Source organism: Protobothrops mucrosquamatus, unplaced genomic scaffold (assembly GCF_001527695.2).
Source record: "Protobothrops mucrosquamatus isolate PMUCROS unplaced genomic scaffold, P.Mucros_1.0 scaffold_256, whole genome shotgun sequence".
Taxonomy (NCBI): Eukaryota; Metazoa; Chordata; class Lepidosauria; order Squamata; family Viperidae; genus Protobothrops; species Protobothrops mucrosquamatus.
The window spans coordinates 1,202,529-1,230,524 of record NW_015386332.1 but is presented as its reverse complement, the minus strand read 5'-3'; the positions used below and the strand labels follow the sequence as shown (position 1 = coordinate 1,230,524).

The 27,996-nt window shown below is 37.3% G+C and overlaps 2 protein-coding genes across 2 annotated transcripts in view; one reads left to right on the top strand and one right to left on the bottom strand.

The window, feature by feature from the left end:
• The first annotated feature begins 448 nt into the window (after positions 1 to 448).
• Positions 449 to 20,347, top strand: CFAP36 (cilia and flagella associated protein 36). Its single transcript, XM_015831371.1, has 10 exons — positions 449 to 615; positions 3,017 to 3,081; positions 5,149 to 5,250; positions 7,452 to 7,566; positions 8,871 to 8,958; positions 10,004 to 10,055; positions 14,260 to 14,368; positions 15,783 to 15,913; positions 18,832 to 18,984; positions 19,991 to 20,347. The coding sequence occupies exons 1-10, from the start codon at positions 489 to 491 to the stop codon at positions 20,075 to 20,077; spliced, it is 1,029 nt and encodes a 342-aa protein (XP_015686857.1). The 5' UTR covers positions 449 to 488; the 3' UTR covers positions 20,078 to 20,347.
• A 1,442-nt stretch (positions 20,348 to 21,789) lies between these two features.
• The window catches only part of PPP4R3B (protein phosphatase 4 regulatory subunit 3B), a 43,064-nt gene continuing 36,857 nt past the window's right edge, over positions 21,790 to 27,996 (bottom strand). The window contains exons 15-16 of the mRNA XM_015831379.1: positions 25,083 to 25,285; positions 21,790 to 23,313 (exon numbers count right to left, since the gene is read on the bottom strand). Of these exons, the coding sequence (XP_015686865.1) occupies positions 23,218 to 23,313; positions 25,083 to 25,285 (299 nt within the window). The 3' untranslated portion in view covers positions 21,790 to 23,217. The remainder of the gene's footprint in view (positions 23,314 to 25,082; positions 25,286 to 27,996) is intronic.

The window sequence follows — 27,996 nt, the reverse complement described above, 5'->3', positions numbered from 1 at the left end:
AAGCAGTGTTTCTCAACCTTGACAATTTTAAGGCATGTGGACTTCAACTCCCAGAATTCCACAGCCAGCAATGCTGGCTGTGGAATTCTGGGAGTTGAAGTCCACATGCCTTAAAATTGTCAAGGTTGAGAAACACTGCTTTAAACTATAACTTGCGGAAGTTCGGCTCTTACAAAAGACATAATGGAACAGCAAAGGGTTGGAAAATAACTTCCCCGCAGCGCATGCTTATTGAGGTGGGTACGACCTCGCGCCTTCTCGCGTGAGTTTATTTAGACCCATTTCCCCCCCCCTTTTTTTTTTTTTTTTTTAGTGACGGCAATTGCCATAGTGACGGCAAATCGAAGCCCAACCGTCGCCGGAATCTTGCTGTCTTCTTCTTTTTCTCCGGCGCACGCGCATATTGTCTCATTTTTTTTCCGGACAGGGCTGCACGCGCGCGAGAGCTCCTGTTTTTGAGGGCGTGGAGAAAGGGGAGGAGAGATGTGATGGCGACCGAGGGGGAGGCGGAGGTTGAGGCTGAAGTGGAGTGGGTCGTAGATAGCATTGCCGGTTTTCTCCGCAGCCCCGCCTGGTCTATTCCCATTCTGGAGTTTGTGGAGCACAAGTGTGAAGGTGAGAGGGCCATGGACCCGTGGAAATTCGGCCAGTATACTTGTCGCCATGTCCGAATGGGTGTCCCCGGGTGGTGATTTTCTTTATTCCTCTGTAACGTATGGTTGCATTTAATGGGCTTTGGATTATTATCGTAATCGTTATCACCGTCATTACGGTAGATTAAGAGCACAGTTAAGGAATGGGAGTGGCTGTTGGTCATGATTCAGCCGAAGGTCAGTATGTTAGTATCGCACTGATTTCGGTGAGTCCACTAACCGAGGGGGTGTTTATTTTTCCGTTATGATGCACAATGCATAAAATTATTAAACCCCCCCCCCATTAAGATTTATTGTTGAATTTAATGGAAATCTACCAAATGAGTGATTTGGAAAGATTGGGCATTCTGTACCATGCCAATGTTTAGATTTAGATAAGGCGCTCTGCTGCGTGGAGAGAAAATAATGCTCTCCGTAATGTCATATATTTTTTATTTGATATAGTATGCTACTCTTCTTTATGAAGTTTAAGATAGATCTGAAGTTTTAAAAAAAGGAGTTATTGACATATTTAAAGAAAAAATATGTGGCCACCTAACTCAATAACAGTGACTGGCCAGCTCACAGAAGAAAAACCCCAAATACAAAATCCAGTCCTTCCCCCTTCCCCTCCCCCTCCCCCATAACAATAATCAAACCTCTTGGTGGGCTCCATATCATCCTGGGGTCCTTGGTCTACTGGCAAAACCGGGTCTTCACAGCCTTACAAATGTGTATCAAGGTGCGAGCCAATCTTATCTTCATGGGGATGATGCTCCATAGGGAGGGAGCCATCCTGGAGAAGGGCCACATAATTCTTCCTCCCACTAGATGGACCTTTTTAATAAAGGAGTCCAACAGTGTACCCTGCCTCCCTGATCTGGTGATTTTAACCAGGAAAAGACAATTCTTCAAATAACATAGTCCCAAACCATGGAGGGCTTTAAAGGTGACAATCTGCACCTTGAATTGGACCTGGAAGCAAATCAGCAACCAATACAGCTCCAACCGATGCAGTTATTTTGGGCTTTGGTGCAATGGGGTGTGTGGAATTTTAAGTATTTTCTCCATTTTTATCACGAGAGCTCTATTAAACTGTAGCCGTTTTAATTTTTTTATAGGTATTTTTGTTGTATTTTAGTTCATTATAAGCTGCTGGGAGTTAAAATTATTTGATGGTATATAAATTTAAATAAATAGCAAATAGTAAAAGTACTAAAGTATACTGATAGGTTAAAAACTTTTGCCAGTAAGTATATATGTGTGTGTGTGTGTGTGTGTGTGTGTATGTTTCTTTAATGTAGAATGTCCTTTGGCATCTGCTTAATATTTTAAAAAGTGGGATGAAAAAATATAGGATGTTTTTATTTAGTGCATTTAGAGTCCTTAGTAGAATTAAAAGTAAAAGTAAAAGCCTTGGTGGCACAGTGGTGTTTGGTGATTAATTATGTTTATCATTCCAGGAACAATAAGTAGCTGCTCTTCAAAAAGCTAAAACAAAAAGGCCTAAAATAATCTCCTAGAAAACGGAAGCTGCTACTGTATTCCCTTAGGCCAGTCATTCTCTTTCAGTTATAGGAAGCAAGCAGTGGCAAACCACCTCTTCAATCTGGCCAAAAAAACTGAAGGGACTAATTCATATAGTTGCCACGAGACTTAAAGGCATCAAAAAACAAAAATTGTAATGAGGAATTCTAAGTTTGTTTATAATATTTATTTTCTGAACTGCCCATCTCTCTCAGATAGGGACTCTGGGCTGCGTACAATAAAATGTTAAAATATAAAATAGTATATATAAAAGTTTAAAATGTAAGAGGGAGCAAGAGATTAAAATTAGTTAAAAGGTGAAGAGGGCTTTCAAGGGACTAACCAGTCCCACAGCTGCATGCTTCTTGAGCTGCTCATGCAAAGCCTCAGAAACATGTTTTAACTCCTTTTCAGAAGGCCAGGAAAGCAGAGGCCTGTCTCACTTCTGGTGGAAAGTATTCCATAGGATGGAGGCAATGGCAGACAAAGGTTTTCTTCCTATACCCCACCAGATGGAGATCTTTAACCAAGGAGTCCCCAACCCCCAGGCCACAGACTGGTACTGGTTTGTGGCCTGTTAGGAATCGGCCGCACAAGCGGCGGGCAAGCAAATGAAGCTTCATCTGTGCATGAAAACAAACTGGCACCCATTGCAGCTTGTGGATGTGCTACATGCACTCTTTTTTGGGTGCCTAAAATTGCCTGCATGATCACATTTTGTACTGGAGCTATATATTTTATATTTTAGTTCAGATAAATTTTGTTGTGTGCAAAATTCAATTTTAAGCTATTACTATATGAAACTATTTTTTTAGTTTGCATATTGTAAAGAACCATGAAATATTACTTTGTTTCAGTTTTTGATGATGAGGAAGAAAGTAAGTTATCTTACACTGAAATTCATCAGGAATATAAAGCTTTGGTAAGTAAATTCCTTAGCCTTTAAAAACATAATATGTTAAAGCAAAAATGTGCTGTGTATCTCTTTGAATATATTATAAAATGCAGTTTCATTGTTGGTAAAATGGGGAATCAGAGATTCTTACGTATTTATATAATTGATTAGTATTTGTGTATTCCAAGAAAATATGCATTTGATTAAAGAGGTGTTAAATATGAGATGTGCAAACTCACATATGATCTAAATCCATCTATTCCATTTTGAGTCTAAGATTGTTGTAGAATCCTACAAGAATATATTTATTTATTGTTGAATTTATATGCCATCCATCTGATATAATCAGATGTTGACAACTGAATACTGAATACCCTCCTAAATGATTCTCACAGACGCTTCTCGTAGAAGGTCTCTTAAAAAGGGGCTGTTTTATATGAACATTGAAAACTAAGTACTTTCTATTTTATGGCCTATACTGTATATCTTTTAAGTTTTCTAGGCATATTTTTCTTCATTCTAGTATTTGTTTTCCACATAAGGAGAAGAATTTACAAATGTTCTCTGTTTGCAGTGTTTTCCAAACTGCTCTCTCTTTCCCAGGCATAGAGAGAAGACAATAATATCTTTCTCATGAAACTTTTGGTATAACATTTCTAGGTTTCCTATTCTTTAACTAAGCCCAAGCAAATATAACCAAAATAATTGCAGATTCTTCCCTGTCATTCTTTTCCTTCTCCCTTGCTGTATTTAAAACTGTAAATTGTTAGGATTTATCCTGCTGTTTTTAGTAAACATCACTGAATATTGAGGTCACCATGGAGTTCAAAATCATAATTACTAGTTTTTAGAAAAAAGGATTAATCACCTTGAAAGCAGAAATAAAATATGAACTAAGAATGTGGATGGGGTATTGAAAGAGAATAAAAATGAAATAAAATATTCCATATACATAATCTGTTACAGAAACAACTTTAATATTCTTGATAATATTAATATAATCGATCATGAACAATTTGTAGATGAGAATTTCTTAGTTCTATTGGAATATTCAGAAATGTTTCTATATCATGGAATAGGTCTTTTGAGGGAACAGGTCACATATTTTTTTACATATTTTTAATTGAGTTTGTGAAAATGTAAAATACAAGTGAAAATAAAGATAATGAAAAAGCGGGGAGAGAAAAAGGGGGAAGAGGGAAGTGTGGAGTAAAGGGAAAAAAAGGAAAAAAACATTAATTCCCAACTCTTTTCAGTGCAATAGAATAAAGATAATAAAAATAAAGTCTCAACTATTTACTTTTGCATACTTAGTATATATTAGTCATTTCTATAGCAGCAAACCTGTCTAATCAGCAAATCCCAAAGTCAGACACTTCCTATATAGAAACAACCAGGAAGACTGATATGTCTAGCTAATCAAAATGTTAACGGACAAACACTCTTCAGTTCCTCTAGGGTTTAATCTGAGGATATTTCTCTTCATCCAGTCCAAATTAGTTCCAAACATTGATTCAGGACTTCCACAGCATTTCAGCCCTGCCTAGGTCATGATGTACAATTGACCATTATCAATGTACTGCTGATATCTCAGTCTGCTTCACACCGCTCCTAGTTGTTTTATTTGGATATTAAATAACATGGAGGAAACATCTGAGCCCTGCTATATTCCACATTGGAGCAACATCTCTCTTTTCCTTATAACTACTGTCTTATTTTTTATTTTTTTTTAATATTTTAACTGCATTTATAAGTCATCTCAAACAGTGACTCTCTGGCATGCAGCAAGAAAAAAACCTATATAATAAAATATTTACAATACATAAAAAATACTGAGGGATTAAGGAATATTTCAGAGCAAATTTGGGAGATGCAGGAGAAACAGAGGAAGTCCTGTTGTGGGAAGTCATTCATGCACTAATAAATATAAGCCATTTATGTGATTTTAGATCTTAACTTCTAGATTTATACTTTTATGAATCTGATTTCATTCTATTTTGAAAAGACACAACTACTGTATTTCTTCATTTAAAGTAATATATGTCCCATTTCTTCAATAAAAGATGAATAAAAATATATTTTTGTTTTTTTAAGGTTGAAAAATTATTAGACAGTTACCTTAAAGAAGTTGGAATTAATGAGGACAAGTTTCAGGAAGCTTGTATGTCTCCGCTTGCTAAAACCCGAACCTCCCAGGTAAACTTTTTAACAAAATTAAAAATAGTAGTGAGCAACCTTTTTATGACTAATATTGCACTTGTTAAAAGACATTTTTTACTGATGAGACCTGCAAGTCATTGGAACTGATCTAGCTGAATTTTTTTTTGTTCCTTTCCCCCAGTAGTTTGGGATTTAATATACCTATTTTGCTACTGTTTCATTTTTATAGCAGGAAATTGGGCTGTGATCTAGCAGGGCACTTTGGGAACTACAGAGTGTGCATAGGGATTATATGTTGCTCAACCTTCAGTTAAAAGGCTACACCAGAGGTCTCCAACCTTTCTCGGTTGGCGGACCGGAGGGAAAGGGAGTGGGAAGCATTTTACATTTGCACACGCACACAAACAAACAGGGCTGCAAGCACTGCCCTGTTTTTGCCATGTGGGTGCTAGCACCGCCCGTTTTTGCCACGTGCCCCATTTGTGTAGCGGCGCTGGCACTAGTGCGAGTGGGGGGCCCCTGGACAACAATTTAGAATAATGGGATTAAACTAATAGAATAATGTTATAAACCACATATTTAGGAAAAAGTGGTTTAAAATTACACATTGTAAATAATGAAATTTATGCATTATTATGTGACTCAAAATTGTTAACATTCTGGCCAGACACAAAAGAATTGGATTGCTCCACAGAAAGAAATACACATGGATTGCTAGCAGAGTTGGGACCCTTGTTGTCCTTATGAAAGAATTAGGGACTGAAATTTTCCTCAGTTTCAATGAATGTATCTTGCAATCAACTAATCAACCAGGTATGAGTTGCTCATAGATTGCTCAGTAGTTTCTAGAACAACCACCAAGCAATTCAGTGTTCAGAACATTCAATGCTACTGAATGCTCAAGTTTGGGACATTTATTCTTCCAATACCGTGTTTCCCCGAAAATAAGCCCTAGCTTGATTTTTGGGGATGGGCCTAATATAAGCCCTACCCCCAAAATAAGCCCTACTTAAGACCCCGCCACTCCGTCCCATTGTCTGGTTTTGACAGGCAAGATCATGTGCCTCTCCCCCCTTCTGCCTCCGCCTACTGCCGGTGCCACCGCTGTGACGTGCCTAAGCAGCCACCAATGCACGCACGCATAAACCTGTTGAAATGTCGGGCAGGAGGATGACTGCAAAGGGCATGCGTGGATCCCCACAGCTCCTGGAGGCTCCGAGTGCTGTTTTCAGCGCCACTCAGTTTCCCACCCCACCCCCACCAGGCTGGTCTGGTGGACGGGATTGCCTTCCGCCTTCCCTGCCGCTGCATTGGCAGCGTTGCCCTCCCACTGCACACGGCGGCGGAATAACATGACGGAGGAACACGTCAGAGCTGGAAAGAAGGTTAGCAAAGAAATGCTTTGGGAAGAGAGGGCATCTGTACGGTGGTGGGTGGGGCAAGCTCTCCAGCTCCACGGTGGCAGAGAAATGCTAACCTTTCCAGCTCTGACGCGTTCCTCTGTCGTATTCCTCTTCCTCTGTGTGCAGTGGGAGGGCAGCGTTAGAAGAAAAGTTCAATCAATCAATTCCAACTTCTTGTGAAAAAAGATCTCGCGAAGATGGAATTGATTGATTGACCTTTTTTTTTGTCCCACCTGTGGCTGTGTAGGCAGAGCTGCGAAGAGGGCCAGGTGTCCGAAAGTGCCAGCAGTCTGGCTTGGAAGGGGAGTGAAAGGGCAAACCCTGTAAGGGCTCCAGGCACTGAAACTGGCTATCGCTCTCTAGCAGCTGCCCAGACCTGCCAGAGGGAAGGCCGGCATTTACCAGTACCGGCACTGGCACTTATGGTAAATGCAGCGGCATTCCAGCTCTGGTGGGGAAGGGGCAACTGGCATGGAAACTCCAGGCAGGATGCCGCCTTGCTTCAGCACCTTCCCCAACCCACCGGCGTTCTGCTGGCGCCTTGACCTTGGGCTGCCGCCGCATGCACAGGCCATGCCCCACACCTGCACGCTCACCACCTGCTGTAATGTAAGACCTAATGGGTCTTTTGGTAAAAAAAATATGTATTTTTTATCCACAAATCTCCAGAGCAGTCTTAAAGTTACATTGGTTTTGGCTTTATATCTACCATATGTAAGACCTTACTAAATGTCTTTCTCCTAGCATTTTTATTATTGTTATAAGGAAATTTTGAATTATTTAAACTTTGAATTTCTTGGCACTCTGAGATAAAACACTTTTAATTCCTTTCAGGCCATTTTGCAGCCAGTACTGGCAGCAGAAGACTTCAGATTGTTTAAAGAAATGATGGTCCAGAAAAATATTGAAATGCAATTGCAAGCCATTAGAATAATTCAAGAAAGAAATGGTAATAAATAATAAAAAGAATAATATTTTCATTTGCTGTGATTAGCTGGAACAGGTTTAAGTGGATTTCCTAAATCTGGAGATATTTAGCCAAGTCAGGTGAAAAAAATCAATAATGATAAAGGAGGCCTGGTGGTGCAGTGGCTTAATGATCTGTCGACCAGAAATGGTTGGACACTGTGGTGGTTCAAGCCCTGGTAGCATCGTGGGACTTGGTGAGCTCGTCTCTAGCTCCTGCCTTGCCCACTCAGCAATTTGAAAGCATTATTGTGAATAGATAAATGGGTACCACTCCAGTGGGAAAGACTAGCTGTGCAAGGAGAACGGGAACTTGCGTTGGACCTGCCCAGGCAGAAGATGAGATTGGCAGAAGAGGCCCCAGAAGATGTCATCCACCCAAATGCCACTAACCAGATTGCTGTATACCATGGCCAAGCTTTTTGCCCCTCCCCCCCGGTGTCCCACCATGAATAAGCAGGCAGGCTGAATGAACTAACAAAGGTTGTCAGGACTACTCTGTCAAGTGTAGATCTCCCTGACAAATGTATGCCATATGAAATAAAGTAATGATCAAAGGAAGGTGAAGAGAGGCATTGAATGGCTAAATATATAGCGCAATCAAGGCAAAGGAGACAGCCTGAAAGACTTCCTGTGTCAGAAGATTAAGCTAGTATCTTACTAGTTGGCTTTTGTTCTCATAACCCATTACAATTGCTTGCATAGCTAGTCTGAAGTATAAACTATCTTGAGAGTGGTTATTTATTATATTTACTTGCTTTCCCAGGTGTGAAGAAATTGATCTAGAATCAATTGGAAAAAATGATTTTATTAAAATGAATATAAAAAACTCAATCATTCTATTAACATACAAAATATGTGGGTTAAAACAGTTTCTAAGCAAGCAGCATTTAACAGCCAAATATATTTTCATGTTCCCATAAAGGCTGTTGCAATGGCAGATAGATCTGGTAGAAATCATCCTAAAATCAAAGCATATTTATATTTCCTTGTGCAGTATTTTATTTCATACTAAAGTCAGATGTGTACAACTTAATTGTCCCCTCAATATATCTCATTGAGGTTGCCATGTGCAAAGAGAAATAAACATTTTATTTAGAAAGCAAGGTTCGACGATAATTCAGTTTGCTGGCTTCTAATTACAACCTGAATAAATTAAACAGAGCAATATTTTGAATATAATTTATTTTCTAGTCTATAATTTTTTGGGGATTTTGATAATTAATTGAATAGTTTTTCTTTAATTGCCTTTTGACTGCTTTATTCTTTTTCTTTTTTATAAAATAGGTGTGCTACCTGACTGTTTGACCGATGGGTCTGATGCATATACTGAAACTGAAGAAGAGGAAATGAAAATACTAAGAGAAGTTCTTAGGTTAAAAATATTTTTCCTTGTTTTATATCACATACTTGGATATGGCCTCTTAAAATAAAATTTGATTGCCACGTTTTTTAGCGTAGTGACTGAGGAGAAATCATTCCATTTCGTGTTAAATTACAGAGATATGGTTAAATATTTGGAAAATTGAGATGCATTTTTAGCATAATGCATAAGTAAATATTGATTATATTTTTACTGAAGGGCAATGGGAAATGTTACATTTCTTCTTAAATCTGTTTTAAAAAGTATCATTGCAAGTAGTCCTCATTTAGCAATTGTTTCTGGCAAAAGGGTCACTAAGCAGTAACTACATGACAGAGAGAGATGCTGCGAAGATCGCTGATGGCAACCTCATTTAGGTAAAGTTCTCTTGTTCAGCGATGCCAGTGTTATTTTCACTCCATGTGTGTTGTTATCAAGTGCAGACATTTAAGAGTAAATGCATCCATTGGCAGGATATAGTTTTTTATTACTGTTTATTACCGTTGTGTTTATGAACGGTCACTTAACAAGGCAGTTGCTAAACAAAGACTACTTAAGGCATTTGCAGGCTTTGATCCAGAAGGACATTGATAGCAAGTAGTGAATCTAAAGTGGCTTTCTTCCTTTTCTGGGTAGTTTTCCCATTTTGTTCAGTCCACAAATGAGAAAAAAGTGAGAGAAACCTGGGTTATTTATATCTAATAGTCATTGTGGCACCTTCTCTTCACAAGTCCAGCCTCAGAATTCACTTTTTCCATGAGGTCTTTGCTCTCTTAATTTTTTGTTTCCAATTCTTTTGAATTGTATTTTGATTATTACATTCTGTTTCATTGTGTTACTTTTAATTTTGTATGTTAGTCTTATGCTTATAAACATTTTAAAGAGATATTTTAATAGAGTGATAACACTAAATTTGTTCTAATTTGTCTTGTCATTTTTTTAAAACTGTATTTGTTTATTTTACATTATTACATTAATTATAAACTGCAACAATTATATGACTGTTAAAGAAGGATAAAGCAGTAAATATATTAAAGTATTTCCTGTTTCTTTGTAGGAAGTCTAAGGAAGAATATGATCTAGAGCAAGAAAGGAAAAGAAATAATGAGGTATATTGGGAGATCAATTCAACAAAACCCCAAGTGGTTGCAAAAATATTCTCTTCAGTATTCTCTTCAGTCTTCAGTAAAAGCTGCCTAGAGTTGCTTGATAGTGAGATGGGCAGCATATAAATTTAAATAAATAAATAAATACATAAATACATAAATAAAACATACTTATTTTTTATCTTTGATTGAATAAAATGATAAGCATATTCCTACTAATTGAAATTATATTTGTTGCGTCTCTTGATTTCTTGCTTTTATGCATTTGTGGTTTTGGCATGATTATGACTAGCGTATCTTGACTAATAATAATAATGATGATAATAAGTTGGAAGGGACTTTGGAGGTCATCTAGTCCAACTCCCTGCTCAGGCAGGAAACCCTATACCAGGGGTAGGGAACCTTGGCTCTTTTATGACTTGTGAACTTCAACTCCCAGAATTCCTGAGTCAGTATGGCTGGTCCACCAGTCATAAAAGAGTCAAGGTTCCCTACCCCTGCCCTATACCATTTTAGACAAATGGCTGTCCACTCTCTTCTTAAAAACTTCTAGTGTTGGAGCATTCACTGCTTCTGGAGGCAGGTTGGTCCACTGATTAATTGTTCTAACTGTCAGGAAATTTCTCCTTAGTTCTAGGTTGCTTCTCTCTTGGTTAGTTTCCATCCATTGCTTCTTGTCTTGCCTTCAAGTGCTTTGTAGAATAGCTTGACTCCATCTTGCTTGTGGCAGCCCCTGAGATATTGGAACACTGCTATCATGTCATCCCCAGTCCTTCTTTTCATTAAACTAGACATACCCAATTCCAGCAACTGTTCCTTATATGTTTTAGCCTCCAGTCCCCTAATCATCTTTGTTGCTCTTCTCTGAATTCTTTCTAGAGTCTCAACATCTTTTTTACATCGTGGTGACCAAAACTGGATGCAGTATTCCAAGTGTGGCCTTACCAAGGCATTGTAAAGTGGTATTAACACTTCACGTGATCTTGATTCTGTCCCTCTGTTAATGCAGCCTAGCACTGTGTTGGCTTTTTTGGCAGTTGCAGCACACTGCTGGCTCATATTTAAGTGATTGTCCACTAGGACTCCAAGATCCCTCTCACAGTTACTTCTATTGAGAAGGTACCACCTATGTTATACCTGTCCATTTGGTTTTTCTTGCCTAAATGTAGAATCTTACTTTTTTCACCATTGAATTTCATTTTGTTAGATAGCACCCGATGTTAAAGTTTGTCAAGATCCTTCTGTATCTTAAGCCTATTTTCTGGAGCGTTGGCTATTCCTGCCAGCTTGGTGTCATCTGCAAATTTGATGAGTTCCCCATCTATCCCCTCATCCAAATCATTGATGAAGATGTTGAAGAGTACTGGCCCAGAACAGAGCCCTAGGGCACACTTCCTTCTATGTAGATGCAGTTCCATTGAGGACCACACGCTGAGTACGGCCGGTCAGCCAGCTATAAATCCATCTGGTGGTGCTGTCTAACCCACAATTTTCTATCTTATCAAGTAGTAGGTTGTGGTCTACTTTATCAAATGCCTTACTGAAGTCCAAGTAAATTATATCCACAGTATTCCTCTGGTCCACTAATTTTGTCATTTGATCAAAGAGTGCAATAAGATTTGTCTGGCATGATCTGTTTTTGACAAGCCCAGGTTGGTTTTTGGTAATGACTTTGTTTGCCTCTAGGTGTTCACTGATTTGTTGTTTGATTATCTTTTCCAGAATCTTCCCATATATTGAGGTCAGGTTGATAGATCTGTAGTTTCCTGGATCCAATTTTTCCCTTTTTTTGAAGATGGGAACTACATCAGCTCTTTTCCAGTCCTCTGGTAGTTCCCCAGTGCTTCAGGATCTTTGATAGATATACTTCCATGGTTCTGAGATCACATCTGCCAGTTCCTTGAAAACCTTGGGGCAGTGGCGTAGCGTAGGTTGTCAGCACCCGGGGCAAGGCAAGTAATTTGTGCCCCCCCCTCCACAGTGGGTGGCGACCCGGCGGCTCGGATCGGATTCGCACAGCCAGCACTGCAGAGAGAGTGAGTGAGCCAGGCAGGGGCAGAGAGCTGCGAGTGCGAGCGTGCCCCCCCAGATGTTGCGCCCGGTGCGGCCGGCCCCCCCTGCACCCCCCACGCTACGCCTCTGCCTTGGGGTGTAATCCATCTGGTCCTGGTGATTTGAACTCGTCTAGGGTAGACAGGTGCTCACTTACAATTTTCTTGCCTATCTTAACTTGTGTTTCTAATCTGTTTTTTATGGTACTGTTTTTGATAGGTTGGACTGTTTGTTCTCTTTGTGTAAAGACGGATGCAAAAAACGAGTTAAATAGTTCTGCTTTCTCCCTATTGCTTGTCACCTTCTTGCCACTTTTTCCCACTAATGGACCAATCATTTCCTTAACTTTTTTCTTGTTTTTTACAAGTTGAAAGAAGCTTTTTTTGTTATTTTTGACTTTTGTCGTAAGCCTTAGTTCATTTTGAGCCTTAACTTTCCTCACTTCATTTTTGCAGGCTCGAACTATTTGTTGATATTCTACCTTAGTTATGTGCCCCTCTTTCCACTTTTTATACTTGTCCTTTTTTTCAATTTATCAGAGAGTTCTTTATGCAACCATGCTGGGTTCTTTTGAGAGTTCTTATTTTTTTCTTCGTTGGTATTGTGCTAGACTGGGCTTTTATAATCTCACTTTTCAAAATTTCCCAAGCTTCTTGAGTTGTTTTCCCCTTGAGACTTGTCATCCATGGAATCCTTCCCAAGCTGTCTCTAAGTTTATTGAAATTAGTTCTCTTAAAGTCCAAGACTCTAGTTTGACTGTGTTCTATTGCTTGCACTTGCATAATGTTGAATTCCAATATTGCATGATCACTCCCCCCCCCCAAGGTTCCTGTGGCTTCAACACCTTCTATCATTTCATCTCTGTTAGTGAGAAGAAGTCCAATATGGCTAATCCCCTAGTTCCCTTCTCTAGTTTTTGGGAGACAAAGTTGTCTGCTAGGTTTGTCAGGAATCTGTTTGATCTTCCTCTTGGTGCAGAGTTTGTCTCCCAGTTGATGTCAGAGTAATTAAAGTCCCCCATTACTATTGTGATATGCTTCCTATATACCTTAGTTAGCTGACTAGCAAAAAGTTCATCTATTTCCTCTGTTTGGTTGGGTGGCCTATAGTATACACCTATGGCAATGTTATTCCCCCCCTTTTATATTGACCCAAATACATTCAAGAAGTTTTCATTATTGTTGTGCTCTATTTCTGTAGAGATGTAGTTATTTCTTATATAGAGAGCAACTCCACCTCCTCTTTTATTTGGTCTGTTTCTTTTAAATAATATAAATCCCTCTAGTTTTTCCATTTGTGGGTTTCATCCCACCAAGTTTCCGTAATGGCAACAATATCATATCTGCCCTCATTTATCTGAACTTTGGATGATACTAAGAAAATAGTATAAGCTGACATTTTTGTCCCTGGCAAACCAACATGGTTAACCAATTCAAAAGCTCTTCCAGTTAATTGACTCATTCCTGTGCAGTGGCAGCACGTTGCTTCCTCGTGACACAGTCAATCATGGAAGCTGCCTTTTTCTCAGTACTCAGCAGTTGCCTACGAGCTGCAGAGAGGTACACCACAAAGCAATTTACTCTGCCTCAGAAGATGCCAGCCAAAGCTATTGGCAAAACATAACTAGATCATGGCCATTTGCCTGAAAATTCATCACTGGTTCACTGATGCCACCCATGAAAGTTTACATCAGAATATTGTTCTGGATCTGTTGTTGGATAAGTTGATTGAGATTAGATCTTGCACAATAAACTTATTTCTCTATACAGTTAAGCGTTCTATGCTAAGGTGTTCATTGAGTACTGTGGAAAAAAGATTTTGATGATTTTTCTTTTTTTAATGACAGACAGTATTTTTATTTGTGAATTGTAACTTTATAAGAAACATAATTTATAAGAAAAGTACAGAAAACAATGGGTGAAAGAAAATCTTGCAAAATCCTAATAGATTCTTTAGAACTCAAATCTTAATAGTTTAGTTATTACTACATACTGCTATCTATTTTAATAATGAAGATAGTAACTAGATTTAAATAACACTTATTAAATAATGCATTTTATGACATGTTGGTTTTTACTGTATTTGCTGCTTTTATAATACTTAAATACTTAATACTTAAATTGATTTCTTACTATTTTTTTAAAAAAAAATTCAGGCACATGATAAACTGAAATCATCTGATGTTGCACATAAATCTTCAGGACATTTTAATGAAAGTGCAGGATCTAAGCGGTCTCTAGAACACACTACAAAATTAATGCCAGGTATGATTATTTTCAGGTATTTGCTGCATGTATTTTAAACTTGGTGTATGTGTGTACTTTCAAGTTCAGTTTGACTCCTGTTGATAGAACAAGTCCAGGCAGTTTTCTTGGCTACATTATTGAAAATAGTTTCTCACTGCCTTCTAGGAGAGTGACTGACCCAAAATCACCAACTGGCTTCCAGCCTAATGTAAGACAGACTCACTGTCTCACCTAGTGGCTTTAACTACTACTTGGCTCTCTTATTAAACATACTCAGGGTGTTTATTCATATTTCTGTTGAAAGAAATTTATTGCTTTAACTAAATTGATGCCGAACTTTATTAGTTGGATGTTATCCATTATATCATTATAGCAATTGGTCAAAACTCCATTACAAACAAAATTTTTATTTTCATTTCAAGATACATTTAAGAAGGTATGTTTTTGCTACTGAACACATGGCCACTGGTTACACTAATTGGATGGCACAGTTGGGGGGAGGGAAGGAAAAAGATAGTACATATTCACTAATTCAGCATTACTGAAAATAATTTGTTCATGAAAAAAAAGATGTTGAGACTCTAGAAAGAGTACAGAGAAGAGCAACAGATGATTAGGGGACTGGAGGCTAAAACATATAAGGAAAGGTTGATGGAATTGGGTATGTCTAGTTTAACGAAGAGAAGGACGAGGGGGGACATGATAGCAGTGTTCCAATATCTCAGGGGCTGCCACAAAGAAGAGGGAGTCAAGCTATTTTCCAAAGCGCCTGAAGGCAGGACAAGGAGCAACGGATGGAAACTAATCAAGGAGAGAAGCAACCTAGAACTAAGGAGAAACTTCCTAACAGTTAGAACAATTAACCAGTGGAACAAGCGGTGAATGCTCCAACACTGGAAGTTTTTAAGAAGAGACTGGATAGCCATTTGTTCGAAATGGTATAGGGTTTCCTGCCTGAGTAGGGGGTTGGACTAGATGACCTCCAAGGTCCCTTCCAACTTTATTATTATTATTATTATTATTATTATTATTATTATTATATAAAATGTATTTATTTCAGGTTTGTAGTTGTTCTGTTATTGAAAGTTGCAGCTCTAAATGCTGGTATCCAAACACCCAAAAGCTGTTTTTTTTAATTTGAGATCTGTATGAATTGATATTGAATACCAGTTCTGCTATGGATTTATTTAGTTTTTCATAGCTTGTAAAATGGAGAAAGAAAATAGTGGCTTTTCCTGTCTAGTGGTTGAGGACACTCTCCATCAAATTTAACAGTGAACTGCTTTGCCTATTACATCAAGTTGGCAATTATTCTAAGAAGTGAAACATATAATTTAAAACCTTTGGTTTTAACTATTCAAATTACAGATTATTAATATGTTCATATATGGAAAACATATCATTATATGCATTTATTTCAATATAAATTTAGGTCCAGAAGGAAAACAAAAAGATGTATCTATTCAAGACCATTCCTCTGTCAAACTGAAGGAAGATAGTTGCAGGAAAGCAGTTGGGGATGGCTCTGAATATGTAACAAAGCAAGGAGTGCTAGAAGGACGTGTAAGCTGCATGCTCACTTTATTTAAAATATTGAACTAATATTTTGTAATATATATATCTATACACACACACATATATATATATAAATATTACTTTGCAATAACTATATAACAATAATATTCCAGGACCTTATATATCAGAGGTCCCCAATCTTTTGAGCACCAGGGACTGGTTCCGTGGAGAGAGGTTTTTCCGCGGACCAGAGGGGGCGTGGTTTTGTGTGCTGCCTGCATCCTGTGGATGGGACTTTGCTTGTTTGTGTGGACCGGTTGCTGGCATGTTGCGGCCCGGTACTGGTCCATGGACCGGGGGTTGGGGACATCTGTGATATATGTTGTGCATACGTAATAATACAAAGTCTTCCTTGTAGCTTACAGATTAAAGCAAGCCACAAGGGAAGAAACATTATAGAAAAACTGATACACAAGCTCATTTATTGTCAAAGTGATAAGAGCAGTTTTGTCAGGTATTTAAATGTACCGTATTCATCACAGGATCCGGTCAGATAGCAAAAGGTAGTGAGTTTCAATGGTGGGAGCAGTAGAGAAGAATAGACTATTTGTGGACTTACGGTTAGATCATTCTCTGATTGCTTTGGTGCCACCCCAATCTTCAGGGAGACAAAACTCAATAGATTAGCTTGCCCCAGTCAAACTGCATCACTGTCTGGTTTGATGGCAGCAGTGCCTCAGATAGAAAGTCCATACAGAGATTGGTAAGGACAGTCGAGAAGATCATAGGAAGCTCGCTTCCTGGTATTCAGGATGCTGCTTATAAGCACTATGTGCTTAGAGTTGAAAGGATTGCTACAGACCCCACACACCCACTTTACGGTTTGTTTCTGTTGCTCCCCTCTGGGAGGAGGTTTTGAAGTATTTCTAGCAGGACTAATCGATTCTGTAATAGCTTTGTTCCCTATGCCATCCGTCTGGTAAACTCACAAGATTAGTTTTTCTCGCCATGCACATATATACATAATCTGAACTAAACTGTTGTTTTTCTGTGTCATATAATATATGTGGGTATATACATAATTCTGTATTTATTTATTTTTGTCATATTTATGTAGTGTATATCGGAGGTGGTGACCCTTTTAGAGAAGTATGCAATGAAATTTCATTTTAATGTATGGCGATTAGTGTACATTCAAAGTGACAATAAAGTTCTTCTTCTATTCTTCTTCAACTTAAGAACTCTATAGAGGGTTCAAGGGATAGCTTAGTGTTTTGCCTGAAGGTCTGATGTACGTTAGAGGTTCTTGTAAGGAGGAAATATCTTCCGAGTATCTTGGATGTTGACATCTCTACAATACAGTTTTTGGTACACTACTTCCATGTTCCTTTGATGTCTTTTAAATCAATTGCTATGTGTCCCTTGGCATCGTTTGACAAACCAATTCAAAGTTGGAATTCTCTTCTAAGTTCAGAGATTCTTCCTTGTTTTCCATGTCCGTTTCCATCTTCTGTGTCTTTACAGATGTTGTTGTAATACTACTTATGTAACATCTCTCTGAAACTTTGTTAAGTACCTTTCTGAGATTTTTTTTTTACTTTCTTGGTTTTGACTTCTCTTCTTGGCAATTTCCATGATTCGTTCTGACATCCAATTGCTTTCTTCTCATTCTTCATTTTTGGCAGTCTCTTCACATTCTACTTAATACATTCTTTAAATTCATTCCATAATTCCTTTGATTCTCTATCAATGACCTTTAAGACTTCAAAGTGATTCCTGATGTTATCCTGGAAAATGATGGGGATATCTTCAATATCTTATTGTGGAAGCTGACTGGCTTTCTTCTTCATTTTAACTTGGAACTCACACATGAACAGTTTGTGATCTGTTCCACAGTCAGCATCTGGCCATATCTTTGATGCTGTAGTTAACTCCTTTTTGCAATAATTTGATTTGATTTTTATGTACTTCCATCTGCTAATGCTCATGTGTAGAGGATCATTTTGGTTGTTTGAAGACAGTGTTAGCTACAAAGAAACCAACGGAGCAACAGAAATTAGTTAAGTCGGTCTCCTGCTTCATTTCAGTTTCTCAAGCCAACTAACATTCCAGTCTCCAGTCACAAGCAGCACATTTTATTTGCATCTTGCTTGCATAATTTGACAATTTCAGATTGAACTTGATCGTGTAAACTTCTTCTGCATCAGTGGTTGGAACTTAAAGGATTGCCCATGAAGTCATAAATATCAATTAATTTGATCATTGATTGCATTGTAACAAGTTCTTACTCTACCCCAGGGTTCCCCAACCCCCGGTGTGTGGACCAATAGCGGGCTGCAGTATGCCAGCAACCGGGCCACACAAACAAGCAAAGCCCCATCTGCGGGATGCAGGCAGCACACAAAACCACGCCCCTCCGGTCCGTGGAAAAACCTCTCCACGGAACCGGTCCCTGGTGCCCAAAAGGTTGGGAACCTCTGCTCTATCTCATCTAAGAGCAATGCTGTCTTTTACTTTTTATGTCCTGAGTGTGATCTTTTGACTGAAAGATCAACCTGATGCTTAAAATGTCCATTTTCATTTTAATCTTTCATATGTTGAGCTTTCTGTGTTCATTTTAATTCCAACAGCAAGCTGTAATCATAGGATCACATTTTCCTGTGTACCATGCCAGCTTCTCAGAAATAAAGTAAATGGAGAGTTTGGCAGGAAGTTGAAAGTTGCACCCCATTTTTTCTAAACTTTCACTTTCAGTCTCATTTTCAGCTGAAAGAGCATGATACAATAAATTTTCTGCAGTAGCTACCCATGTTTTGTGGGATGGAATTTGGGAAAGTTTTGAGCAGTTCTGCACAATGTTGTATTTTTTCCTCTTTTGTTTTGTAATTTGTTGTTGGTGCTATAGCAACTGTATCTGATAAAATGTTTTTCAGAAACTATAAAATCTGATTGTTAAATTCAAATAGAAACTATCAGAACTTGGAGCAAAGGAGCTGAGAGAGCGTGAGGACTATCTAAAGCAGAAACGAGATGCATTGATGGCTTTGAAGAAGAAATCAAAAACGAATATCCCACCACAAAATATAGAACAGAAAGAAGAGTTGTCCCCTTCTAAAGAGGTGAAGGATAACAATTAAAATTGCCTATTTGTAACCACCTGTTTTCTTTAAAGATCAGTCTACTTTGGAAAAACATGATTCTGAGAATGTACATCATAGTTTCAAGGAGACACTTTTAGGAAGACAAATAAGCTAATCTATTTAAAGGCCTTGTTTACTTAGTTGAAGGCAATGGAGGGCAGATAGTGAAAACAGCTAAATCTCATCAGTGGGGATGATTGTGGTTAGAAAAAGTTAATTTAGTTCCTGAATAGCTCCTGGCAAAACTAATTCCATTCATTCAGCTGTGTTGTGCTTGACAATGTTAACCCTTTCAAAAAGCTGCCCAAATACCATTAAGTCGACTGACACTAGAAAAAAATTGGGCTGCCTTACACTTTTCTTTTGTTCATTTTACATGACATCCCTGCTTTTGACTAAATAGGGATAAGCCTAAGGCTTCTTTGACTCTGCCCACAATGGCATAGAGCTATCTTATGCAAGTGTGATTTTTTTAATCTGTTAAAATTAAGAAAAAAGTATCTGAAAGTGATAGCCTCCTAGCATTCTTTAGGCCAGCTGAGGGAAGAAGACATTGAATATTTTTACTCTCCTATTGATGAAATCATTGGCAATGCGTTACAGGTATATTTTCACAGCAGATAAATCAGAAAACACTATTATAAGAGAGTGCTTTAAAAATTAGGCATAAATACAAATAAGAACTGAAATCACAATCACATATATTCCTGTCCTTGATAGAGCTACAGTTTGGCCTTTCTAATGTGCAAAGTAGCATTTTAACTATTGCTTTTCTTGCTTTAATATAACTTACAAAATAGTGATGATTTTTTGTTTTAGTGTACAAATAGAAACTAACATTTATTTACATGTTCTACAAATTGTTTTGTCTTTTGCCTACAATCCAATTTATCTTGAGTGGAAACTTCATTGAAATCAATAGGAATACTAAACATAAGTGTAGTTAGCCATAATTACTGCAAGTAAATATTTTTTTTCTTTTCAGGGAATGTCAGAAGAGGAGGAACAAAGATTGTTAAAGAAACGAATCCTTGCAGCAAAACTAAAAGAAGAAGTCATTAATAAGCGATAGTTTAAAGAAGTTGCTTCTAAGGTTATATATTTAACCATGAACTGTTTGCTTACAACCATTCCATGCATTAACTTGATTTTATATATTATAAAAACACCAATTCTTTAAGTTGGTTCAAAAGTAGAGTGGAAAGCAATGATTTAACATTTTTAATAGATTCCACTATTTTGTTTCTTGCTATTTCTATATATGCTGGGTCAGGCTGGTCACTGTTGTATTTTTATTGCATTTAATATTACTTTTTGAATGTTGCTGTCAAATACTTTTATTAAAACATTAAATTGGCTAAACTTAATTTTTGTCTTAAGATGGCCTCATCAAACTGAAGAGGAGATGTGAAAAATATATCCATACATGGGCAACATCAGTTCACAAACTAATTGAAAACTGGGGAGATCTCACTCACGTATTCCACTATGTCTGTTACCATAAGCAGATGGAAAAGGTTTTTAGTATCTCATAGGATTTACTGCTATTTATAAAAATGGTACTCAAGGTATCTTAAAATTTCATAGGAATTATAATTGTTACTCAATTCCCATTGATTTAAGGTCATCTAATTTATTTATAGTCTGGATTTAAACTGTTGTCATTGTGTGAATCAGACCCAGTATGCGTTGTGCAAATGACAGCATGATTAATCAGGCTGTTAATATTTCCAAACCTTTTAAATGAGCCCACACATTATTAATTTTTATGGATATATCATTCAACTTCATTGTAATCATAATTATGCCAAACAGTTTTCCAGTATTGCTTAATTTCATTATTCAGAGTAATTTAAAAATTCTACTTGGTGGTAAGAAAACTTTTCATTCTTGTAACACAGTATAAACACAGGTCATCCACATTTCATATAACTTTTTATTAAAATAGTATTTAACTCAGACATGTTGGCAGATGTAATCTTTAAAAAAAAACTCAGTTGAAGGACCCCAGGCATTTGAAATGTGGGCTGTCTTGTGGCAAAAAGAAACCAGACTAAAAGTTAGAACTGAGGTGGAAGTATGTACCTGAGGCAGACTGCGTAATTTAAACAGGAGATATTCAATGCATTTTTCACAGCATTGATCAATGTTCAGATATAGGTTGAAAAGTCACCTATTGCTTATATTGAAGTAAAAAAAAAATCAACTTTTTTCTCATATATTGAAGCAGCTTAAATGAATCTGCATATTCTGAAGTTTTTAATAGTCTTTGAAATAGGATGAAAGAAAATGATCCAGATGTGTATTGGATCTTTTTTCAGTGATTTATTAAATAGTTTGGGTCCAGGCTGGATAAACATCACTGTCAAGGAAATGGCACACCTTTATTTTCCTATGGTTTGCTATTCAGTTTTATGGGAAAGAGTTACTTCTATGAAGGGTAAAGACTTGTCAAGAGTACTCAAAGAAGGGCAAGTCAATGTAGAAAATCTGCTGAAGCAAACTGTTTCTGTAACAAGTTCTTCAAAGTCTTCATTGAAAAAGAGAAAAGGAAAGCCCCATTGTTGATTGCCTGGAGCCCCTAAAGGGCAGAAATATGTCCTTCAGACCACATTGTCAGTCATCACAACACACTGAATCAAATCTAAGAGTATTGCTTTTTCTGCTAGATTTGATTCAGATAAAATAGTACAAATACTATCATTAAAATAAACTAAAATGGCCACATCTCTAAATTTGAATTAATTTACCATTTACAACAATAAAACAATAAAAAAACCATTAATCATGGAATTACAGGGTCACATTTTAATTCCTGAATTTTACAGGTCAGCATTAGTATTACCACATGTATACAAATGGTGTAAAACAAGTACAGTGGTTTTTTTTTTCTCAATACAAAATAAACTTCTGTTTCATGGAAAAACTATACTTCATATCTACAGACAGCCCATCTTTTCAAACAATAGCTAAAATTAAAACTATGAAATTTCCAGGAGAAATGGACCCATGACATATTGTAAGAGTGACCAATAACGGAGGATTCCTGCTGGTTTCAATTTGTATCACTCTTACCACAATTTGTAATTTAGAGAATTTTGTGTGTGCATGATCTCAGATCATATATGGCCAAACTAACATTAAAATATTTACAATTCAGTTGCTCTGAAAGGAAAAAAGTTTCAAAATGGTTGCCTTCATCAATTCACCTAGTGTACTTTTAGACATTTGCTTAAATACATGGAATGTGTTAAGAAGCAGCTTTATGCTAAACCCCTTAGGTTTATAGTGCTGCATATTAACTCTGCCCCCAGATTACATATATCGTTGAAGTAAGATTCAAGAGTTTCTGGTAGCATTTCACAACATCTGCTTTTCCTAATGTGAAATGTGGATGGCTGAAGGAAAAAAAAATTGGAAATTAGCAGGGAGCAATTCAATTCAACATTATTTCTGTAAAATGCTACTAGTAATTGCAATTCAATTGCCATTTCAAGTACCAAGGTTTATTGATAGTTTCTAGAGGGTTTTTTCTTCCTGGAAAGCTGATGATCTATATAATGATTTTCCTGGATAGCTCCTTCTAGTCTGCTTGCATTTAGAACCCAGGTTCTTTTTTTTCCTTCCAAAATAATGGAGTTGAGAAAAAAAGTTTGCCACTCAACATGCACTATGCAGCAGTGTGCAACCCTCTATAATTTGGCTGACTGTGCAAACAGTGGTCCCCAATTCTGATTTTTTTTTTTAATGGAAAGAGAATTCATTATTTAAAAGAGGCAATTGCTAAAAAAAAACAACCCACAATGGACAGCACCATTATGAAGTTATATTACTAGGTTTGCAACTGAAGCATTACAAATTTCTTCTAGCTTGCTACAAACTGGGGAAACCCTGCAATATCAAAATTTCTTCTCCCATCCCCATCCCCTCACAGAACCCAAGATGACTATTTTTTCTGGCAAGCTTTCATTCCAGGTGCTGATTACTAATCCACTGTTTTAACATTTTAACAGTCTGAATGGCAGACTTCTTGACTAGAAAGGGATTAGGTTCTTTGGAAGCCTGTGTTCTCAGAACATAACCTTTCTAGTAAATTTTCTTTTGCTACTCCTTGTATTCTCGTGTATTTTCCAGGGAGAACGCTTTCTGAGTCAGACTTTTAGTTCAGTCATAGCATTTAAGCACCCTCTATCAGAGTTTGTTTCAACATTTTTAAGAGCCAAGACGAGGTCTTTTTCTTGGGGATGTTTCTTCTTCTTCATCTTCCTCTTCATCATCTGGATAATCCACAAGGCCAACTAAACTTCCCTGTTGGATGTAAAGAGTCACACGTGAACCTATGGAGAAGGACCTTACAAGTAGCAATTGACATTTTCCATTTTATAAATTTTATTTTCCACAAAATAGCAATAGCAGTAGCATTTAGACTTATACACCGCTTCACAGTGCTTTACAGCCCTCTCTAAGCAGCTTTACAGAGTCAGCATATTGCCCCCAACAATCTGGGTCCTCATTTTACTGACCTCGCAAGGATGGAAGGCTGAGTCAACCATGAGTTGGTGAGACTCGAACAGCTGGCAGCCTGCAATACTGCATTCTAACCACTGCACTACCATGGCTCTGTGCCAACTATCACTCAAATGAATTGATTTTAGAAGAGCTTTCCCAAGAAGGGATCAGAGATTAGCAGCTATGATATTTAAATGACATTGCCATGATAGAAAATACTAGGGGAAAATACTAAGAAGAGGTTTTGAAATCTTGATTGTTGTGGCTAACTAATACCATATAGATGGTCTTACTCTCACGCAGCAGGGCAACATGTTCATATGCAATTCTGGTAACCGTGTCTAAGGCTGTCTATATGCAAACTAGGACAATTTAAACAATGTAAATGTTAACAGTTGCACCTAAGAACATGAACTCTCCTGCATATACAAAATCCAGCATTAGAAACAATCCTAATGCTTATGAATATTAATATGGCAAAGTAGCCATTTCATGGTTTCAATGTTTATGTTTATGTTTGTTTATTTAAATTTGTATACCGCCCTATCTCCCTTACGGGACTCAGGGCGGTGAACAGGCGATAATAAAAATCACAATAAATATCTATTCTAAAATCAGATTAAATAAATAAAGGCCTGCTCTAAAATACCCCATATAAAAACCTGTACTAAAACCTAATTAAGACTACGCCAGGCCGGCTGCACGGAATAAATGGGTTTTCAGGGCTCGGCGAAAAAGGCGCAGGTCCGCAGTTGTATGTAGGTTGGGGGGTAGGTCATTCCAGAGGGCAGGAGCTGCCACAGAGAAGGCTCTCCCCCTGGGGGTCGCCAGCCGGCATTGACTGGCCGACAGCACCCTAAGGAGGCCCTCTCTGTGGGAGCAGACTGGTCGAAGGGAGGTATTTGGTAGGAGGCGGTCTTGCAAATACCTAGGTCCATTGCCAAAATGTAGTACATTTTGAGTTTATTAAATATTTAACCTCCCAAAATAATACATTTTAAGTGACACAGATAATATTAACATTATCTATGTATTACATCTTAAGTATTTCAGCTTGCCTAAACTTGCCAGACTTTCTAAATGACTAAGAATAAAAAACAGTATGTATTTATTTAAACATTTATAAGGCCGCTTATCTCACAAAAGTGATATTGGCAGCGTAGAAGGATTAAAAATAATTTAACAAACCAAACATAATGCCTGTGCTTATAAGCACAACCCTACATTAAAAAGATAACCTTATTTAGCAGAGCTCACCTACCCATACTACCCAAATGCCTAGGGGAACATGCTGAGAAAATCATTTCAACTCATAAGCTCATAAATTCAGGGCACAACCAAATGTCAAACTTAATCTGACTTTGCTGAAAACAGTACAGGCTGCAAGTCAATATCACATTTTAATAGAATACTACTGGCAAAGATATGCAGCTTCACTTCACGCACTCTGAGCAAATCCCCATTCTGGATTCTTAAAGTATTATATATGGATGTTCATAGGAATTGTTCTTATCATATCACTAACATAATTTTAAACTGCAAAGCTCCATATCACATGCTTAACTCACCTTTGTGGCTGTGACTGCTGTAGTTAAACTGGCATTCTTGGAAGAAGAACCATTTGAACTTGCTGGTGATGTCTGAGCTGCAACAGATTTATTATTTGTACTATTTGCTCCATTAGTTGCACTGGTAGAATGGGAAAATGTAAATTTGAAGCCACCTGTGGAAGTCCTTTTGGGGAGATTTTCTTTGTCTTCACTTTCTTTTGCTAAAAGAAAAAATGTTTATTTAGAGTAGTCATTGAGATAAATTGCCATACATTACCACTAGAAAGACAACTACTTTCATGTTTGTTGTCACTGAATGCCCAGCCAACTATGAACACCCAAAAGGTGTGGCAATTAGTTTCCACTGCAATGATTTTGCAAAGGGAACAAAGTTTGTCCCGTATGAATGAACACATATATACATACATACATACATACATACATACATACATGTATACATACAAACTGATGGTTGTTGACAAATCACTTTCATAGCATAGTTTCACAGTAATTAAGACACCATATTAGGAAATTGGGTTGTATAAGTCAAATAAAATGCAATGGATCCTCAAACATCCAAGGTATAACGAGGGGGGACATGATAGCAATGTTCCAATATCTCAGGGGCTGCCACAAGGAAGAGGGAGTCAAGCTATTCTCCAAAGCACCTGAAGACAGGACAAGAAGTAACGGGTGGAAAATAATCAAGGAGAGAAGCAACCTAGAACTAAAGAGAGACTTCCTGACAGTTAGAACAATTAACCAGTGGAACAACCTGCCTCCAGAAGCGGTGAATGCTCCAATACTGGAGGTTTTTAAGAAGAAACTGGACAGCCATTTGTCCGAAATGGTATAGGGTTACCTGCCTGAGCAGGGGGTTGGACTAGATGACCTCCAAGGTCCCTTCCAACTTTTATTATTATTATTATTATTATTATTATTATTATTATTATTATTATTATTATTATTATTATTATTATTATTCTAAGTGACGAAATGAACTGGAAAAGTCTAATAGAATCAAATTTTGACCGAGATCTATTGATTATGGAAAGAAATCATTATCTGGTCAAAGATACTTATCTTTTCATGAGAATAAATAAGGCAGATTAATCCAAAGAGTTTCACAAGATAAATAATAGAAAATTTGAGTATGTCTTACTAGACATGGAACAGAAAATTGCATGAAGATACTGAAAACCCATGCAGCTTTGTCTGAATGCAGATCCATCAATCCATTCATAATGCAATATAAAGGAACATAAAGAACAAGCAAGCCCTTCCACTACAAAACAAGTAACTTAAATGTGACAAAAGAGGAACCAACATTACAGAAAGTACAACTTTAATTGTGCAAATGGGACAAAAATTAAAGAGTTTCAGAATTCTTCAGAATTGAAACAATGGAAATGAGTGTTTTTGAGACTATCACCCACTACTGCTAGCAAAGACTATGTTCTGTCAAGAGGACAGAAACTAATCTGGAGTCCTTCAATATTTCTGAAGTCCTTGGAATGCATTAAGTTAGTATTTTTTCATATTAATTCAGAGAAAGAATTGCCCAAGATGGATAAAGATAATAAAAAGGAAATGGAAGCAATACAACGAAGAAGAAAACTGACTATTACTTAATAGATAAGATAAACAGATGTATGCTAAATGGTCATCAAGTATCTGGTAAAAATGAAAAATTGTGATAAAGAGCCCTGGCTGAAATGGAAAGCTCCACCCCCGCCTTAGGTTGATTTTTATGCATGTGCCTCGCCCAAAACTAGGGCTTATTTTTGGGGAAGGGCTTATATTAGGCCCACCCCCAAAAATCAAGCTAGGGTTTATTTTGGGGGTAGGTCTTACTTTCGGGGAAACACGGTATTAATCAGTGGAATGACTTGCTTCCAGAAGTTGTGGATGCTCTAATACTGCAAGTTTTTAAGAAGAGATTGGACAACCATGTGTCTGAAATATTATAGGGTTTCGTGATTGGGCAGGGAATTAGACTAGAAGACCTGCAAGGCCCCTCCCAATGCTGTTATTCTGTTATTCAATGGTATAATAAATGATCAACCCAAATGGTTGAAAAATTGAGAAAATCTATTGAAACCTGTAAGCAGAATTGAAAGGAAGAAATGTATTATTGTTTTATAGAACTTATTTAATATTGTAGATATCTAGTGTGGATTGAATGCACAAAAAAGTATTTCATGATTAGTGGAGTCCTGAAGAACAGGCCTCATCATTTTTTGGGATTCTGTCCCTAATATTTATTTTGGCATTAAAAAACCCTTATTATTAAAAGCAAGACTGTCTATTTAGGACCTGTCTTCTTATCTGAGCATAGACAAATACGTCAATATTTGATATATAAAGCACCAGCTCAGATGTACAGTTAGCCATATAATGAAATACGGTTATTTTTCTTTAGCCAGTTGACTGGCTACCTTAGATGAATACTTTCATTCCTTAATTATTGCCTTAAGGAAGGTGACTCAGAAGGATGATAGTCTTCTTTTGATTTGAATACCTGGCAAACTTGATAATTAGCAACAAAAGGGGATAATATTGGAAGGGAGGTCCATTTTATCATATTTTTATTGTATTTCTTCCTTCCTGAAGGGATGGTTTTAGTTTCAACAATTTCCCCAATTCTTCAACAGCTATATGAAGCCGCTTCACAGGATCAACATCTTTACATCTTGATCCTGGGCCAAATACACAAAGCTGTCAAAGTGCTACCTTCAAATTTGTGTGCCTCTGGATTTGAAGGATTGCCATTTCTTTAGTTTTAGTTCTGAATGAGAACGTGGTCAGAATTTGATGTCCAAGATATATATATGTATCCTTTGCACCAACTATGAATTTTCCTTCAACAGAAGAATTACTGTCACTCATGTTCTTGTTACTTCTTGATGGATTACTGCAATACATTTCACAT